General features: G+C 38.4%; 2 protein-coding genes across 5 annotated transcripts; one reads left to right on the top strand and one right to left on the bottom strand.

Annotated features, from left to right (window-relative positions):
* Positions 1–362: 362 nt before the first annotated feature.
* LOC122839627 (ankyrin repeat and SOCS box protein 9-like) lies at positions 363–5298 on the bottom strand. Its single transcript, XM_044131410.1, has 7 exons — positions 5147–5298; positions 4982–5061; positions 3805–3912; positions 3314–3464; positions 2987–3121; positions 2376–2567; positions 363–2263 (listed from the first exon to the last, which is right to left on the bottom strand). The coding sequence occupies exons 1-7, from the start codon at positions 5229–5231 to the stop codon at positions 2184–2186; spliced, it is 831 nt and encodes a 276-aa protein (XP_043987345.1). The 5' UTR covers positions 5232–5298; the 3' UTR covers positions 363–2183.
* Positions 5299–5378: 80 nt separating this feature from the next.
* gpr143 (G protein-coupled receptor 143) lies at positions 5379–19859 on the top strand. 4 transcript variants are annotated; one of them, XM_044131408.1, is made up of 12 exons: positions 5379–5410; positions 5503–5535; positions 6686–6770; positions 9777–10038; positions 13551–13660; positions 14698–14792; positions 15154–15246; positions 16578–16687; positions 16793–16901; positions 17700–17817; positions 17909–18164; positions 19219–19859. In XM_044131408.1, exons 4-12 carry the CDS (start codon positions 9783–9785, stop codon positions 19314–19316), a joined length of 1245 nt encoding a protein of 414 aa, XP_043987343.1. In that variant the 5' UTR covers positions 5379–5410; positions 5503–5535; positions 6686–6770; positions 9777–9782; the 3' UTR covers positions 19317–19859. The 4 variants fall into 4 exon arrangements, with proteins under 4 accessions (XP_043987343.1, XP_043987342.1, XP_043987344.1 ...); XM_044131407.1 differs by lacking the exon at positions 5379–5410 and having other exon boundaries at positions 5428–5535; XM_044131409.1 differs by lacking the exons at positions 5379–5410; positions 6686–6770 and having other exon boundaries at positions 5443–5535.
* The last annotated feature ends 166 nt before the right edge of the window (positions 19860–20025 follow it).

The following is a 20025-nucleotide window of genomic DNA, read 5'->3' as shown; positions in this document are numbered from 1 at the left end:
ATTAATCAAATGCTGTGAAACTTATTTCACATTTCAGCCAATCAAACAAATGTACATTTCAGACAAAATTAACTAGATAAATTCAAGTTGAGTTTTTAAGGTAGACTATCCAAATAACCCAGGTTCATGTGTGAAAAAGCAAGTCCAGCTTGTCATCCTGATCATCGGCCGGGTGCACGACCCAAATTTGCTCGAGTTTAAGGTCACCAACTTCTGCATGAACATCCTCCTCCTGAATTTTCTGGTTAAGAGCAGATTTCATGATTCCATCAGTTACAGCAACCCCAGACTATCACGCTACAACCACTGTGTTTCACTCCCAATAAAATAGTCTTCTGTTACAGCAGATGTAACAGAACACACATTTCATTATGCTCCACTTTTTTCCTATTCATTTTGTGTTTTTATGTTTTCCCAAAAGTTATCAAAATGGTTTTTTTGGGGGGGGAGGATATGAAGCTTGACCTTTGTGTTCTGTTTGGTCAGCAGTCATTTGTTATCTTAAAATTCCCCCATAGAGCTCCTTATTGCTACATTCTCAACACTGATCTTAATCCTTCCAGACTGATGAATGATAAACAGTAAATAGACTGAACTTCTACAGTGCTTTTCCGACCACTGAAATCACAAAGTGTTAGATGTCAGTGACTTGTTTCCTATCAGTTTGTGAGATTCTTTTGATCAGGCCATGGTGTCTTGCTTTTGAGATCTTTTGCCTACTCCAGCTCAGATTTTCTCTAGAAGAGTTCCTTGATTCTCCAGGTCTGATTGTGATCTATTGTACAAAAGGCCAACAAAACTTCAGTTAGTGGCTATAATATAGCAAAGTGTGAAAAAGTTCAAGAAGCACCAAAAAGCCCAGTTTATTCCAGTGACATCTGCTATGTGGCTAAGCCTTGGTGTTTTGTTTCAATCAAATTATAAACTTGCTTTCTGCTTTCAGTCCCTCTGGTGTTACGACAAACTCTGATCAGAGGTCAGTGTTTTCGAGTTTGAGGAAGGATGTTGTTGCAAGCTAGAGAAGACTTCATCAAATCAAGATATTGTCATTTCACTGTACATTACCGTACAGTAAATGACAACAACTCCACAATGCTGCATTTTGGGAAATTAAGATAACATGGACGCCAGAATAACTCACTGAATCCCATTACTAAGAGCCGACACCGAATAAAGTAAAATAGCAGGTGACCAGTCCTGTTTCTCAATCCTGTTTAAAGCTATCTTCTGTGTCGTTTTGTATATTGATTTGCTGTAGTACGTTATCTTGTGAGCTAAAAACATACAACCTAAACACTTTCAGTTTTACAATGAAACAAAAACGAGATTACTCTATTGCCTTATTTAATCAGCGTGTGCACCCTTGCACACACTGATTGCAAGGGTGTGTGCAAGAGTGTGTCAAAGGCGTTATTTTTTTTTTAATCAGCAGTAGATTCAATTTCAATTCAGTTTATTTGCATAATTCCGATACACAACAAATGTCATGTTGGGACACTTTGCAAAACAAGTCGCATCTTATTAACGGTTGAAAATGGAAAAAAAAACACAAGCACTACAAATTAAAAGAGAACAGAATCGGGAACCATTGCTTTCAAGTAGTTCAATTCAAGCAGCAATGCTTATAGATAAAACATTAAAGATTTTAAATACATTTTTGTCCATCTCAGAGGAAACCACCTGAGACACGGGAACTTTTATTTAAGGTATTCTGTGTATTCTGGTTTAAATGATAGATATCTTTTTTAGTTGGAAAATAAATTACTAGGAACATTTGTCTCTTGTATTTTAATACGTCTATAAAATTCAGCTTTTCTTTACAACGTGGAAAAAAAATGCAACATTAATGAGGATTTATATGTTGTGTTATAGCTAGTCTTTCAGAGGTTTGTGCGCTTTGATTTTATATTCATTTGATATGTGTTATTGCTAATGAATATTTTATAAAAGCATCTTCGAACAAGAAGATTCTCTACTTATATAATAAATCAGTTCACACTCAACTTGAGGCTCTCCTAGTGGAATTATCCTGCCAGGTTGTGCAAGTTCCCCCCCTGCTGGCCTGAAAGTGAAAAGGCTCAGAGTTTGGGGTTGAAAGATGGAAGTGATTTCAGTGTTTGAGTGCATCCCTCTGCTCTGATTGGTAGAGCAGATACTGTATCAGCTTTGTGGGGAAGTGAAGGTCAGGAATCCCACCCGGCCTGGGCTTCCCCACAGTTTTTCCTGATGCACAGCTGGCACAGCTGCTTTAAAGGAGACACTGCTGGGGTCATCAGAGAGAGGGTTTGATTATGCGTTTACAGTCCCAGCAGTACAAAGGACGTTGGACGCCCACGCATCTCTGTTATTTCACTCTGTAACTGTGAACTGAATACCTCCTGTCTCTCTTAGCAGTCGCCCCACTGGGCTGTCAGGAGGAACCAGGTCCAGAGGCCGCTTGCCCTCTGAGTTCACCAGGAGCCGGTCTGCTCCGTGGTCGAGGAGGGCAGAAACCAACTCAGGGCTGGACAGACGTGCAGCGATGTGCAGGGGGGAGTCACCAGAAGCGCTCTTGTTAGCATCGGCACCTGTAGTGGGAGAGAGAAGGAATTTAAAATAATTCACTGCACTCCGTTGTAGCATTTTGATTTATTTTATTTTTTTCACATTTGCAATTTTATACGTTGCGATTTCTCTTATCTTGTGGGGCTGAACATAAATGCACACCACACTTTTGATACTGTCCGTTTCATTTAAACATTTCGTTGTGTTTAGGGAGAGTAATTGTTCATTGATGGTAACATGTCTGATGGAAATTAAGGGAAAGAGACTTGTTAACTTTCAAAGAGGTAATTCAGAGTCATTTTGAAACCTTCTCATTCAAATGCAAAAGAAAAAGGAAAACACTTTCTGCCTCATTACAAGTTTGAATTAGGTTATTTCGGTCCACCATCAGTCTGAAGCTGCAATGAATGTTTGTGAGGATAAAAGTTGAAACCCTCCTCACCGAGCTGAAGGAGTTTCTTCACTGAGCTCAGTTGCTGATTGGAGCAAGCAACATGAAGAGGAGACCCTAATGAATCAATATCCTGATCCACATCTGCTCTGTACTGAACAAGCGCTTCAATGCACTCAGGGTGACCTGGGGAGAGAAACAGAGTCACTAAAATGAGAACTGATGCAGCTGAGATCCTTCATCTATTTTCTAACACCCTTGTCCCTAGTGCGTTCATACATCTCTCCCTCTCTCTCTTTATTTCTTGCTATTTCAGCTAGCGTTGACTAAGCTCAGCAGAGATTATGCAAGCCCATGCTGTGGAATGTGACCTCTAACCCTTAGCTGCAGCCGAGTGGATTGGAGAACTGGACGGGCTGGTGCCCCGGGGGGTCGCTCCATGCTGGAGAAGCAGAGAGACGCAGGTCACATGGCCCCTGGCACAAGCTTCTGTCAACGCAGTGTGTCCGTCCACAGTTGTCTTGTTAACCTGGAGTTGGAAGAAAAAAAAAAAAAAAACAGCAATGAATTAAAAGTTTGAACAGTACACCTGGCCTCTGCTTTGCATCGCACATTTTGCTTACTAATAGCTGCATTTGCCTGCGTGCTGCTGTGTGTATTTGGTTAATTTCTCACTCATTTTGGTCGTCTTCAGGTTAAGCCTAGCAATGATTAAATATCGCTGTTAACATGCAAGAATTACAGGCTTTATTGAAGAAATTCTTTTAAAAAAAAAAGAAAAGAAAAGAAAAGAAAAAGTCATGAAGTTTTCATTTGACGGTGCTTTCTGTTGAATTCTTTCTCATTTCTGTGGGCTGTAAATCACTTACATTTGCTCCGTTTTCCACCAGAAGCTTGGCACAGTTTGTGTGGCCTTGCAGGCATGCTCCATGAAGGGGAGAGACTTGGTCCAGTGTGTTTAGATTTACACATATTCCCTGTGAACGCACCAGGACACGTGAATTTACTCCCGAAAAGTGGCTGCACAGACCGTGTCTTACAAAAGTATCCATACCATTTTTGACACATTAACACAACAAAAGTCAACTTATCTTATTGGAGTGTTTTGTGAAAGACTAACACACAGTAATGCAGAATAGTGGAAAGAAGAATGAGACAAATGAATATAAACATGTATTTATCCTCTATACTTTTATACATTAAAAGTCAGTGCAACCAACTACATAGAGGAGCCACTTAATTTGTAAATAGAATCCAAATTTGTAATTTCTACTTTGTATTAATCGTATCAATTTGCCATCTCAAAATGGTTCAAATGTAAATATACAAACACATTTTTGTCCACCACGTCTTGATAGGCAAAGAGGTTTGTGAAACTCAGGCAAGCATCAAAAAACGACAGTCCACATCGGTCTGATCAACAATCCTCACAGGGAAATGTGCTGTTTGCAGGATTGTATTATGGGGACGTTTTCCGTCAGCAGGGACAGTGAATTTGGTCAGTGTTATTGGAAGAAATACATCTGCAGGTCTGCAGATGCAGAAGTAAACATGTCAGATAGAAATCCAATCAGTGGCAAGTCTTGGAAATTAATGATCCATCTAGTGTGTCTGAACAGGAGCTATTTTACGTAGCAACAACTACACCTTACAAATGTGGACTAAAGTTTAAATCTGGAGACGTGCAAAGCTAGCAGAGGCATGCCTCAAAATGCATGCAATTGAGAAGCAGGATTTTAAAAAAAAGCACACTTTTGTTTCTTTTAACAGCAATGTTAAATAATAAAAAATAGCACTAGTTTCTGAAAGTCCCCATAGAATTCCACAGTTATTTCTGACTGTAACATGAAAAAGTATGCAAAAGATCAAAGGTAAGAAAGCACTTGCAAGGCACTGTAAGCGCTGAAAAACATTAAAGCTTTGCAGCATTATTACAAACTAACGTTTGAAATAGGAACGTGCGTCCTGGTGACACGAATGTGAATCTCATGCAGCAGCACCTGATTAGAATTTTAAACATTTTAATCTCCAGAAGTTAAACTTTACCTGAGCGATGAGTCTTTGCAGACGGAGGACGCTTCCATTGAAGGCTGCCTCGTGAATCGGAGACCAGTCGGCTTCAACATCTTCATGTGAAAAGCAGAACTTTGCTCAGACTTTGAAGTGATGTACATGTCTACTGTAATAACATACTAAAAGTGTTAAACTCACCACTCATCAAAGGGTTGGAGAAATAAACAGCTGCTGCTCCTGGACATGCTGTGTCCAGCTGTCTGTCTTTGTTTCCAGCAGACATACTTCACCTGTTTTAATGTCCTGGTTTCCCTTTTGTCAGACTGGAATATGTTTTTGTCCTATTGTGAGAGCAGTAGTTGATGTTGTCATGCTATTTCCTTCCTGCAAGAAGGACTGTAATGACTCAGCTCTGACCAATGGGAGTGCAGATGGAGAAGGAGAAGCAAGTTAAGCGCGTTGGTAATATGTTTGTCGAAATTTGACACCGCACATCCACACCCATTATCTCTAGGAAGTAACGTGACTATTTTCCTCTGTTGTGTCTGACTTAGAATTTTAAATTTAGGCAAACTGGATCAACTTAGGTAAGTAATAATGTTAAACTATAGTTTTGTTTTTGTTTTTTACGTGCGCTTTTTGATTCTAAAGTCATTTCCTGTACAGAAGTTTCAGTTCTCTAATGTCTTTTTTTACTTTGAGTAACTTGCTTTAGCGTCTTGACACTTCAAGTCAAAACATAATATATTTAATGATCAGCAGGAACCAGTGATTCTCCAGTTTTGTATTTACATTGTTTTGATAAGAGAACCATGACTGACTTAGCAGTAATGGCTAGTGCTTTGTATTTACTGATTAGGACCCAAAGGACACTAGTTTAACATTAATGGTGGGGAATATTTTAACAATTTATATCCCAATTGAACATCTATTCAAACATCCATGCAGTCATACCAAAATTATCTGAGTTTGTGATGTCATCATATCATTTCCAAAATGGAAGCGCGTCTGGCCATGTGATTGTTTTGATTGCAAAGTGTAAAATTGAATTTGTTAAATAGCTAACAATCTATGACAGTAACATGTCATACATTACAGTTAAACTACTTTATTTGCTTTTTTTGGAAATATCTTGCATACTTTCTTTTTATTTCTGAGTTCTGAGTCCAAATTTGGCTGTACAAGAGTTGACAGAGTCATCATTTTTAGTTTAACAAAAAAATATACAAAATGTATAATTATTCTATAATAACAATATTTCATTTATGTGAGTTAGCAGTCTAACAACCATAAATCTTGATGTTTATTAAATGTGATATGTTGATTTTTTATTTTTTTTCTGTGCTCTACACAAAAAAAAAAAAAAAAAACCTGCCAGAGTTCCTCCAGGTCAAGACACAGCAGACTGCAGATTCTGTTTCATTTGTTCTAGCAAAATATTCTCACCATTATTGCCTTGTGTTGTCCACCTAAAGAGTTCTTTAGTGCTACTGTACTATTACAGTGCATGTAGGCCAGCAGAGGGCAGCCACAGAGAGCAAATGTTCAGATTAAGTCAAAAGTCTAACTATGTTGCCCCTGGGTTTTGTTAATCCCTGGCAGCAGGCTGCAAGCCAGACACACAATTAATTCTGTGGCGTGTCAGGGAAGGTATGGATTAGAATACAATCGTACCAACTGTATGAATGCTCTCTCTGTTTTACTGATTCTTTGAAGGTCCTTGATGCTTTGTTTCAGATCTCCAGCCAAGTGAGCACATCTAGCAGCTGACTTCTGTTGGATCAGGACAGGGTGTGGGGTTGCCTGATGCACACATGCAGGGGTAAGCTGACCTTAGCAGGCAGGGTGCAGCTAATGTTCACCCTTACAACAGAAGAACCTAATTTAGCTTTATGGGGGGTTTTTTATTATTATTCTGGTCAACACTACATGTGTTTTTCATTTTGAGTATTACATACTACAGGAACTACTGTTTCCTGACTTTTATTTATTTATTTATTTATTTATTTATTTATTTATTTATTTATTTATTTATTTATTTATTTATTTTTGTAGTTTAGGCCTACTTGCAACTTAGATTTTTTTTAAGCTCCCACTCCCCAAAATAAGTTATATGCAGCACAATGCAAACGTCTAGATTCATCCTTACTTTTCTTATGTGCTCATGTTGATGAAACAAAACCTTGCAATCTTTTCAAATGAGTTAAGTCTGTCGTTTGTAAGGATTTCAGACATTTTTCTTTGAGGGACGATGCATATCTCATGTTACAGTTCATTTCGGGTTTATTCACTTTTATTTCGTTATAGATACATTTTCATGTAAGACATAAAAAATGTTTCTTTTAAACATAGTCAAAAGAAAGTCTATAGAGCGATTGATCTTGAGTGACATGAGGATGACACGAGGATGGCTGCATTTATTTATAGGCTATAGACCTGCATGTGCACATGATTTCGCTACACATATGACACATTCACATGACCACAAATCCCCATGAAAAGTGATCATGTGTTGGCCCAGTTCTTATCCAAATTTAAGCATGAATCTGCAAAACGTAAGGGTCCCTTATTTTATTACTGTGATGAAGGGAGTGCCATCTTATTTCTAACCTTTTACATCACAGATATTAATGTTTCAAAACAAATTGGCCTTCTGTATGTGGAGGAAAGCGTGCAGACAATAAGTTTAAGACGGCAGAACATTTAATACATTTACAGCTTGTCTGTCACCCCAAATCTTTTGCGGTATTTTCATTTAACAGGTTTTTCTTTTCTTTTTAAAAATGGAAACCACACAAACAGAAAAAAAAAAAAAAGATAAGCCCATACTTGGGCATGTAGACACTGAAGCCAACGGGGTGGCAGATTAATTTTCCCGCGCACTCTAAAAACTACTGGGTTATATCTTTGACCCGAATGCTGGGTTTATGCTGCGGGGACGAAACTAAAAAAAACTACCAAACGACTTTCTGAGTGCTGCAGAGGAAGCGCTCTGCTTCGAAACAAAGGAGCTGGTTATTTACTTCAAGTGGAGAAAAGTGGACATCCATCCGGTTGTGATCAACAGGGCCTGTGTGGAGTGGCTTAGTCAGTCTCTGGTTTTCTAGAACTGGAGGATGATCGGCTCTGGGGGTGGGGGGACACCAAGCAGCTGCAGGAAAAAAAAAAAAAAAACTTGGTCCACAAAAGCTGCTTTTAGCCTTCTACCACACTCCATTGAGAGTGCACTAACTTTCTGCACTTCCCAGCCCCAGAGAGGAAGGAAGAGACACTGATTGGCTGCATAAAGTTTTTTTTTTCTTTTAATTTCGGTTTATATCCAACTATTCAATTCTGCATTTAATTGTATTTTTTACTGAGCCTAACTGCATAAATCTTGTTATTACTCAATTGGAATGATAATGACAACAAAGACATCCCATCCTGTCTTTAAGCAAATATTGGGTCAGAAATATAAAATTGTCACTTCTACCCCTGATGTGACTCTCCTTGGGTTAAAAACCTTACTCAGTTTTTAACCCAAGCCCATAAAACAAACTTTTTGTTTTAAATCAACCTAGATATGGAAACTTATTTGCTTTGAACCCAGCAGTTTTAAGAGTGTATTTACAAAAAAAAAACATTCAGTTCCTAACAGGAAATGATGCAGGCGCGTCTGGGCTTGAAATGTACAGTTGTCACATACCAGGCATGCTTTAAGGGTTCTTTATTTAACCAAACTCCACAGGACGACACAGAATACATGAGCCTTTACGAAGCATAGGTGAGGAAGAGATTCAGTTAAAATGTACGTCTTCCGACAAAAGTATTTTTATCCACTAAACAACACGTGGTTTTCATCTTAAAATCCTCTAAAAATGTGCCATCACATTCAGCTCTTTTAACTCTCATTGCACTTAAATTAGAACTCACTTAATTGTTATGGAGTACATTTGTGTCTAATTTAATGTAATCATTCTAAAATATAAACTAGAACATTTTCAAGAGCGATGTTCAATGATAGAGCGTTTAACACAACTTCATGTCTACTACTTAAAGTGGCAACCTTAGCATGGAGAACAAATAATCAGATGCCACAAGCCATTCAGGGTACGCAGCAAACTGATCTGATACAATACAATATGCAGTCATACCCTTGCACATGACAGGTGAAACATGGTGGTGGCAGTATCATGCTGGGCAGATGCCTTTCTTTAAAAGGGAGTGGAGGAACTAAAGACTTGAGATTTGGTCTGAGGCGTGTTTACCTTTCAGCAGGTTAGCACTAAACATTCAGCCATGCATACAACCAAACTGTTTAGATTAAGTGTTATGGCCCAGTCAAAGTGCAGCCGCCTGGAGAAAATTCAGAATTTGAAGGACACCGTAAACATTGCAGACTCTTGTGACTTATTAATGTTTTTAATGCCTGCACTGATAAAGTTAGATTTCACTTTTGTGACTGTTTTACTCCATTTGAAGTTGATGTCATTATTAGACCTTTACATTTTACCCCTACATTAGTCTGAACCAGAGGGGGAGGGGTGTTGGGGGGGTAGATTAACGAAGAATTAAAAAGAAAACTTTAAGTCTGCTTCTGCCGGCTGACATAATCAGTCTCTTTCATACAACAGCCCTTTGTCGGTGCCTTGCATTGTGCGGCAGACTTAAGCTACAACTTCAGGGATTAAACAGAAGCACATGATGATTCGACCCCGTGATTTGTCGACGAGAGCTGCCTCATGGACTCAGTCATTTCCTTTTTCTTTTCCTTTCCCCTTCTTCTTCTTCCTCCTCCGAACACCGTCTTCTCCTCTCCCTCCTTCTCCTCCGCTGCATCGCCCCGCAGTCCGTGATGGCCTCCCCGCGGCTGGAGACGTTCTGCTGCCCGAACCGGGACGCTGCCACGGAGTTCGCAGTCTCCTTCCAGCCCGTCCTGTTCGGGGCTCTGAGTCTGGGCAGCGCCGCTCTGAGCCTCATGTTCGCTGTTCTGCAGGTTCTGCCGAAGCGCAAAGGATACAGGAGACTGGGACAGTACCCTCTGCCGAGGCCCGCCTCCTCCTCCAGAATATTGTTCATCATCAGTATATGTGACATACTGGGATGCACAGGTAAACAAATCAATCATCAAAAGCAGCCGATTTAGCTTTCTTTCTTTTTCTATATATATTTTTTCTTTTTTTCTTTTTTAGTCTAAGAAAAAAACGGGTGGTGGTGAAGGAGCTGCTTTTTCACAGCGTGGTTCTGGGTTTGATTACGCACATGAATAGTTTCTTTTTAACCCCTTTGTTGCACAACAAAAAAAAAAGCGTTTGAAAACTTTTGTATATCACCCTCATAATGAAGTTGAAATTTTGACTAATTAGTCACAACCCAGAGGGTCTGAGGATATTTAGTTTGAAATGTTCCTCATCAGAAATAAGTTGTGAAAAAACTGGACAATCTGCGGGCGAAAGGTGGGGAACACCCTGGATAGGTCGCTAGTCCATCGAAAATAAACTGAGCAGAAAACAACCCAAAACAATAAACAACAACTAAAGAACAATAACAAAAGAAAAAAATTATTAAAACCTCTGGGGTTTTTTGGGCGGGGGATATAATATTTTGGTCAAAAACCGATGAAGTAAATTATATTTTTGAGGAAGTCAGATTTTTTTTGCCTCTTTTTATTATTTTAAAATAAATATGTAGAAAGTATTTGTTTGTAGCAACGTATTTTTTTTATGTACGAAAAATTCATTTATTCCAAAATTGGTACCACATTTGTCAACCATCATATATGCCGGTAGGAGGCGCTGTTTTGTCCAAGCACTTCAAAAGCGCTGTACTATCTACATCTTTTAGTTTCCAGTACATTTTCTTAAGAGCACACTTGTTAAGCAAAGTATTTAAAATGGACACAGCAGTTTTTAAGACTTTGATTTGGAAAATCCCCCCTCACCAGATATACACAAATTAAGGTGTGAAGGATTTCAGAACATGAAGCAATTAGAAATTTGTGTCATTTAAGAACATTTTATTTAGATATTAAGAGGATTCCAAACAAAGTGTAAACTGAGGCTCATCATCCTTTTTGATGACAAAACAGTAACGCGGCTTATATTTAAATTTTGTATTCTGAAACAATGATCAAATAAAATGGTTTCTATTTGTTTGTTGTTCTTCATTTCTGAATTCGGAAGAAATCTAGTCTGCTTAAAGTCCAGAGGAACAACTTATGATGATGATAATAATAATAATAATAATAATAATAATAATAATAATAATAATAATAATAATAATAATAATAATAATAATCTTGCCATGCTTGTGAAAATTATAAAAGCTGCAAATAAACCCAACATAAATGCATTCTGACACATTCTGTGTTAGATCAGTAAAGACTATTCTTTCCTCTGGAGACAATTTGGCAACATTTGTTAAAAATCACTATATATAATAACATTCCACTTGCCACAGGCCATGTAGGGTACATTGCAAACTGATCTGGTATAACACAATATAGCAGTGTTTATTGCTGTAAATACTCTTTGAATGAGTCACAGCTTTTATTTTAGTGCTTCTTTTACAACGGGGATTTGCCACTAATATGTTCAAAATGTTTAGATTTCTGCTGGATTTCACACTCAGGGTACGCTGCCTGCCAGGAGGACGCAAATGTGTTTCCAATGTGCATTTAAATCTGAGCGAGTGTAACGGTATTACTTCCTTCAGGAATAAATAATCTGATCCTCAAGCCGTATCTCTGGTCACTAGTCATAAAAATGAAATATCCTCTCATTTAGTGCTGCGAGGCTGTGAACTCCATGTTTTTGTAGTAGCTTCTATACGTATGTTAATCATTTCTTTTACAGGCAGCCAAACCCACCTGCTGCTCCCTCTGTACCGTATTATGAGTACCTGTTTTGGAAACTCCATTCACATATTGGATGAAGCTGGAAAAGCAGTAAAACTTGGCTTTCCTATTGCCACCATAGTTATAAACATTATTAGATTTCCATGAGGTCAGATTTACAGCGAGTCCCTGCAGAGTGGCTGAGGAGCTGCAGATTGCAAAACCCAGCAGAAAAAAATAAATAAATAAAAATAAAACAGTTAAAGGTCATATGGTGCTTCACCAAAATCCCTTTGGAAATGTTGACAAAATGAAGAGGCAATTCCATTTAACTTGTAAATAAAGAAGAGGCAATAAAGACTGGCAAAGTTTGACCAATTCCATTATATATGTTTTTTTATATATTTTCTTTCCAAATCAAATTTTCTCTTTGCTTTATAAAGACACATTATAAAAACATTATTTACTGTTTACGTCTGAACAGTAAATAATGTTCAGTTGAAAATATATATTGCATTTTTTTTTTTTTTTTGTTGTTGCTGCAATTGTATTACAAATTTCATGTATTGCTTTTTAACAAAGACGTTAGCCAAAATATATTTAAGTGTATTTTCTCAAATATGACAATTTTTGTCCATTCTTCTCTTTGTGCTGCAACAAAAGTACAGCAAGGTGACATTAGCTGTTTAATAAACTGGATCATCTGCTCTGCTGGCTAGTCTGGAGTTTGCTGCTTAACAGACAAGCAGCTCGTAGCTTTGCTTTTATAAAAGTGATCGTTGACACTGCTTTCATTTCCGTGCCGTGCCTGTCCTTGATTTTTGTGACTAGGACTGATCTGAAACAAGCGCACTTAAGCATCTTCTGGACTGCAAACTGTGAGTGTGCGTCAGAAAGTTAGGGACATACACAACTAGTCATTCACACTGGATCTGGAGAACAAATCCCTCGTGTGGTTTTGCCTATTTATTATTACCAAACCTGGTGAAATCCTGGATAATGTTAACTGTATTTAGAGTCTTAAGCATCCATGTTATTTTAGATTTCTTTCTATCACAAAAATGTGTGTAACAATCAATGTTTTAGGCTTCCCAGAGAGGAAAAAAAATGGTCTCAATCCAATGCTTTCATGCAATAGTCATCATTCTCTCACATGAGCAATAAAATGATTAATTATATTTGCTTTTTTTTTTTAATACAGCCTTATTCTGGGATCATTTAGGATTTCAAATATCGGTGCTAATACCTTGATTTTTACTAAAGCTTATCACACCAGGAGACTCCGACCCTCAAGTCTTCGGTCCAAGCTGTTCCTCAGCATGCAGAGGAAGCGTAGCTCTGACACCTGACCTGTTCATTCATCACTTTTCCTGGCAAGAAGATGAGCAGGTGAAGTCATGAATTTCCACGTCCGGTGAGATCCAGTCACCGCTGTGGAATTAGAACAGCACACGGGCGAAACATGGAGCGGCATGCCTTCTGCGTTGCGTGAAAGTTCCAGGAGACCTCCTTAGTTTATCTTTTTTTCCAAGTTTCGCGAAGGAAATGGAAACACCCCAATAAAACGCATCCGCTAGAAGCTCATATTTCCATGATGCAAAGCTACTATTAAAAGGACTCCCTGACTGACAGTAATTAATTCAAGCAGTAAACCAAAACAGCTAAGAAAAGAAAACACGTGTTGAAACGCTAATTAAAGCCAGGTAAAATCCACATGGCCCCTTTGTGTTTACTCTGTTTACTCCGCTTCTCCTCCAGTTAAGGATTCAATGTGACTCTCTGTTTCAGGGATCATCGTCAGATCCTCTGTGTGGCTGGGTCTGCCCAGCATCGTCGAAGGCATCTCAGTGACCAACAACACGGACGTGTTGCCAGAGGCCTTCTGTGTTGGCAGTGCAGTAAGCGTAAAAGATGCTCCTTTAGATAGCTTCATATTGTCAAGCAGCTCAGTTACACTGCAGCCACATATCATGTCTTTTGTTTATGCTTGAAAGATCACGAGGAAGGTTTTATTTTCTTTCTATAATCACGCATGATTCTGGAAAATGTAGTTGCCATGGGAGGTCATTTGCTCGAATCGGAGCTCAGTAAGTAGATGGGAGTAAATTAGGTCTTAGTTTGTAATTTTGAACAGTTTCCAGCTACCATGAGACACTTATGGTATGTTTATCTCGAGTAAACATGTCACCATTTCAAAGTGTTTACCCAAAGAGTTAAAACTAAAATGTACAGAACAGTATAATCTATCAAAGTCAATCAGCAGGATGAATTCTTGGCGTTCTGATGAGCGTTCTCTGTTACGTATTTAAAGAAATAATGAGATTTCTGTGTTTTTATCAGTATTATAATTTATTTAACAACAAGAGCGCATCAGATTTAGACAAAAAAAAAAATAGTAATCAATGGCACAAAAATATTCTGTTATTAGATTCAAGATAAATCTAAAAAAACAAAGATACCACACCAATGTGGTTTTACACGCTAATTAAAAGGGGAAATTTCAACTTGGGATTAAAAGTATTAATTTTAACAATTAATCTAAGAATTACCAGGAGCTTATGAGGTTCTCTTGAATGCCTAAAGGAAGGGGTTTTGAACCCAATTTTGACTCCTAACATCCACTTTAATCTCAGATTGAAAAGAAAAAGATACCAGGACCAGGACTGCTTAATCAGCCGAGGGACGGTTAACGCAAGGAAAAAAATGTGTAAGCAACAAGTGGGGGTGGGGCAGTGTTGTGTTTCTAGAAAAAAACTATTTTTCAAGCAGACCAAACCTCATAACCTTCACGAGGGGCAGCTTTATCCGTACCTTTTTTAAACATTGGTATGCTCAGGCCTGATTGGTTCATGGCTACTTGCCACCAAATACAATAGATTTAGTGCTTTGTAAACCATGAATTTTGCTGATAACTATCCGTGTCACTGTGTTACAGATGTGGATCCAGCTGTTCTTCAGCGCTTCGTTTTGGTGGACCTTCTGCTACGCCGTGGACGTCTTCCTGGTGGTGAAAACCTCTGCTGGGATCAGGTTCTTTTGAGCTTCACTTCTCCTTCACGGTTCATTATCACCTCGAGCCTTCCTCCTGTAGAAGAAAAATAAAAATAAAAAAATAGTGATCCAAAACTGACAAGCATTTGGTTTCAGCTCTGCGTGCAAGATGCTTTTCTGTCCCTTTTCTTTCACTCCTGGCTCTGAGTGAGGAGCTGTTTGGCAACACAACAATAGCTGTTCATCTTCCTCTACTCTCTTGTCAAAGCAGCATGTTTGTTTCTTCTTTCTATGAGAAGAGAGAGAGAGAGAGAAAAAAAATACCGTCCACAAGAAACAGATCTGCAACTTGTGCTGTGAGTCCAAGTCTCATGACTTTCTCTCCTCTCCCCCCCCTCAGCACCATTGTCCTCTACCACATGATTACGTGGGGTCTGGCTGTGCTGCTGTGTGTTGAAGGAGTGGCCATGCTCTACTACCCATCCATCTCTGAGTAAGATACGTTTCTGTTTTCCCAAAGATAAATCAAAATCACCTTTCAGTGTTGCAGCTGGAAGCCATGAGGATCATTTATCAAAGAATCTTTTTTATCCTGGAGAATAATAAAGTTATTGATTGATTGATCCAGGGTGGGGTTTTTTTTCTAATCTTTTTTTTTCCACACGAACTGCTTTGCATAAAATGACTCTGGTGACATTCTGACGGGTAGCAGAAGGGAACGGTCTCACAGCTCTGGTTTTGTTGGGTTTCTCCTCTGCGCTTTCAGTTCAGTTGATCAGACGATCCCAGCTAACAGATTTAAATCTAACTGGTGATGTTTTTTAAGTGGCTGCCATCATAGGATCTAAAAATGGGGCTAAAATTTGAGGTGCTAGCAAGAAGGCCTTCCAACGTTGAAGATTTGATGTTCATCACAAAAGATAAATCATCAGTAGAAGAATGCACAATTTCCTGCTCAGTAATGAAAATAAATATTAAATAGATATTTTTTCCACTGATTATTGAGGAACAGAAAATAAAAAAAGAAACATTTTGGCATGCCGTTTTCCAATGAAATGTGAATAAAACCAGAAATGTTTTTTTCTTCCCAAAATAAAACTGGTGTAGAATCTCGTTCATGCAGGATTTCTGAAGGAGCCTTTTTGAAAAATGCTTAGTTGCCTGAGGGATAAAATAGGGATTTTTCCAGAAGATATTTTCTCTTTACATTATTTTATTATCTTTGAGAGATGCCCGATGAAATAAAATTAATTTAATCTAAATCTGACAGTGACTGAAGGAAATTAGACTTGCATAACTCTTTAGATTAGATTATTTCCCCAATGACAAGATTCTTGTAAATAAAGAACATCTCAGTTTTTTGGGCAGCTCTTGTGAAACTGGGTAATATTTTTGACCAGTCGCCATCACTTCATTTCAAATAGCCAATTTGGAATCACTCTCAATCATTTAGGGAATATTTCTGGGGACAAATTAGTGGATTACCAGAAATAGTTATAATTTTTTTTTCATTGGATTAATATTATGGTTTTTACCTCTTTTAACAAATCAACTGTAGACTGACTAGACTGTATAGCCTGGAGTAAGAATCATATATGTTTCTACAGCACATTGCATTTCTATTTCATTTGATGTGTGGCTTTGGTCCACTTCTTCTCACTTCTCATTCAGATTTTTTTTTTTTTTATCAAAACTTTATTTTTCAATTTGTGTTTCTGTGAACATTTTATTATTCTGGAATCGGCTCGTCAGATTAAATGCAACTTGTCAAAACCAATCATTTATTCCACTGCTGAATAAATCATGTTCCCTCTCCTTGTGCAGCTGTGAACAAGGCCTCCAGCACGCTGTTCCCCACTACATCACCACATATGCCCCCATGCTGCTCGTCCTCATAGCTAACCCCGTGTTCTTTAGCCGGACCGTCTCCGCAGGTCGGTTCACCTCTACCAATTCACTCTCGCACAAGTGGCAGTGCACCACAGCACATATTTGCAAGAAAAAAAAGAAATGAAGGTGACTTTCTGGTCTCTCCACAGTGACATCTTTGTTAAAAGGGCGACAAGGAATCTATACAGAAAATGAGAGACGGCTGGCTAACGAGATTAAACTCCGATTCTTTAAAATAATGCTCGTGTTCTTTGTCTGGTAAGTTGCCGACGGTTACGGCTCCACTCAGATTTTCACCTCTGTATGTTTCAATGGACATTGTACGATTGTCTTCAGATATTTCCTCCTCCCCAGATTAGCTCAGTTTATGTAAATGGCACCAAATTACAACAAATATCTTTTAAAGACGCTCCAATTCCTGTTCGGTTACATAGAAACAGCTACAGTACAGAATTAATTGACTTCAGCTCATTTCATTTCAAACCAATCCAGTTATGCAGTTACATTCAGATCCAATAACATACATTCCAAATCTAACTTTTACAATTAGAAGGAATGAATAGTTTCTTTTTCTGTCATCAGTTAGCATTATATTGACTCAAAGATACATTCTTGCTTTGTAATCATGTACCTTTAGTGTTTTAAAGCATATAAGAGGGAAGAATTACAATAATAGCATGGTTATTATTAGCTGGTGTAACTAGCAAAGCCTACTTGCAACTGAAAGTCACCAAATGTTGGTGTGCTGTTTTTTCCACATCTGTGTTTTTCTCTTCCTAGAGAAATGTTAACGCAGCACAGTCCTCTGTTTTCCAAATATTGTTTTCTGCTTTAATGATGGTTAAAAACTACACATTTTCACAAATACTTTTTGCTGTAAAAAAAAAAAAAAAAAAAACCCTGCTGATGTATTTTGAGTTAAATGATGCAAAATTGTTAAGTTGATTGGAACATGTTCCGTAATCTTTGTTGGTTATTTGTTTTATTTTGAATGGCTCTTTGTAAGATTGGATCTTCGTTCACTTTGGTACATTTTTTTTTTTTAAATCGTTTTAGCTGGGCTCCAAATATCATCAATGAGTGCCTCCTCTTCTACCTGGAGATGCAGCCAGATATCACTGACAACAGTCTGAGAGACATCAGGAACGCAGCCCTCACCACATGGTTCATCATGGTTGGTTGGACAGCAACACCAGAGGCAGATAGCTCATACTTTTCTCTGATCATTTAATTACTTTTATTCATCTTGCATCTTACTTTTCCAGGGCATTCTGAACCCAATGCAGGCTTTCCTCAACACCCTGGCCTTCCACGGCTGGACGGGTTGGGACGTGGACCTCAACCCGCAGCGGAGCAGGGAGCTGGCCTGGGACTCGGGCTCTACCTCGGTGCCTACCACGGCCGGACAAAACCCGGTGGTGGGAACGACTCTGCTGTACCAGAGTCACGTTCAGGAAGTGCAGAAGAACACGATAGGAAACGGACAGCAGCACTCTGACGCCATCAGTGTCCTCTCTGAAGGTAATTGGCTTGCCAGCGGTGCAAGCAGCTCACCAGTATATCAGGGCTGGTGATGCGCGTGAACAGAACGACACATGAGCATCGTGTTCGTGCACCTTCACGACATGCATTTGTACCTCAAACGTCTTCCTCACCAGAACAAAAGACAGAAATTCATTTATTTTATTTTTACATCAGTGTCGTTGATGACCTCTGTTATGCAACATCTATTTTTGACCTCAACATAGTGCAGCTGTAGCATGAAACTACACTCCTCGGAGATCTTGTGGATTGTCTGTAATTAATGATCTGAAGTGGATGAAACACTGACGGTCTATTTGGTATGAGGATACACAGCTGAGCGACGTGTTTTTTTATTGTGTAATTTAATCAGTGACTTTGTGACTTTCCGTTCAGGGTTTTTAAGCATCATTATTTACAGATAATCAGATGATTAGCAGAGAGCAATGGGGGTGGAGGGAATGGTAAATATGCACATAAGCAGGAAAAAAAAAAAAAAAAATCCCATATCTGCAACTAATGCGGTCGAATGCAACAATCCTGTGATAAATATTTGTCAAGCTTATATTGTTAACTTTCTGATCGGTTTAAAAAAAGAAAATAAATCCTCTCATGGAGGATGTAATGCAAAATTTGACTGACATTTAAGTGGTATAAACTGTTAGTTGAGAGACTTTACCTACCACATTCAGGCATGTTTGTTGTATTGGACTGCATCAGTTTTAGCTAGAGGCGTGCCTTGTGAACCTCCACTGGAGTGTATGTAAGTGTGAATCTACTGAAACCTTTGCTATTTTCATTCCAACACTACAGTGCTGGAATGCGCCTTGTCTTGTCACTAGCCCCTCTGACATCTTTTTAAAAATAAAGTTATTCTTCTGAAGGACTTATGGTTTTTATTCATTCGCTGAACATCTAATGCGGTAACAAACTCAAAGAAAAAAAAAAAACAATACTTGAATTTTAACTACATTTTCTGTAGGGTTTATATTGTGTAATACGTTTTAAGTGTGTGTGCAGCAACGAGTAATCTGCCCCTATTTTGTCTTGCTAGGTTCAGAGTCTAGTACAGTTGAAATCCACATTTCCAGCGAGCTACAAGGGGACGTAGATGCTGACGGAGAGTCCTTGGAGAACTCTGTGAGACACTAGCTGGCCTCATCCACACTCCAACTCCCTCCCCTTTTACATCGTATTAGGTTTTAGAAGTTAGACCTTGGTAGTTTTAGTCAAGTGTTACGATGGCAACTGGTTTTGAGAAAGCTGCTCTGACACAGTAGATTCGATTTTCTGTTTTTAAGACCTGTTTTTTTTTTTGTTACCTCTGAACATGTTAAACCTTCAGCAGTATTTATAAGGTTTCTTTTGCCGATCAGCTGAACAGCCCCAGCAATATTTTTTTCTCCTTATAGCGTAAAACTTGCAAAACAAACTGACATTTGTTTTTATCTGGTTACAGATTGACCTTTAGTGCTGGAAGAGATTTCTTTTTTTCCCCAACTGGCAAAATTCTTTCAGTTTAGTGCACCGATCTTGTAAAATGGATCCTATCAATAAGCTAAGAAGACACTACAAATTCTTTAAGCTTATCAGTGTTTTTTTTTGTTTTTTTTTTATAAAGGCTATTGTATTTCACACTATCAGTCTATGTATTTTTGCACAAATCTTATGTCGTATTAAATACCTTATAGATTTGTTGTTTGCTATGAGTGGTTGTGAAGGAATGCATTGTAGAAAAGCTGAACATTTAATTATATTAGTTTGTAAACAAATCCAAACCAACCCGAAGGATGGACCCTCGACCTTTCCATTGAGTTTCCCCACATTTTACTTTATTTTATTAAAGTTTATTTAGAACCAA

Source organism: Gambusia affinis, linkage group LG11 (assembly GCF_019740435.1).
Source record: "Gambusia affinis linkage group LG11, SWU_Gaff_1.0, whole genome shotgun sequence".
NCBI lineage: Eukaryota > Metazoa > Chordata > Actinopteri > Cyprinodontiformes > Poeciliidae > Gambusia > Gambusia affinis.
The sequence above is the reverse complement of the archived record's forward strand: the minus strand, read 5'-3'. Positions and strand labels throughout refer to the sequence as shown.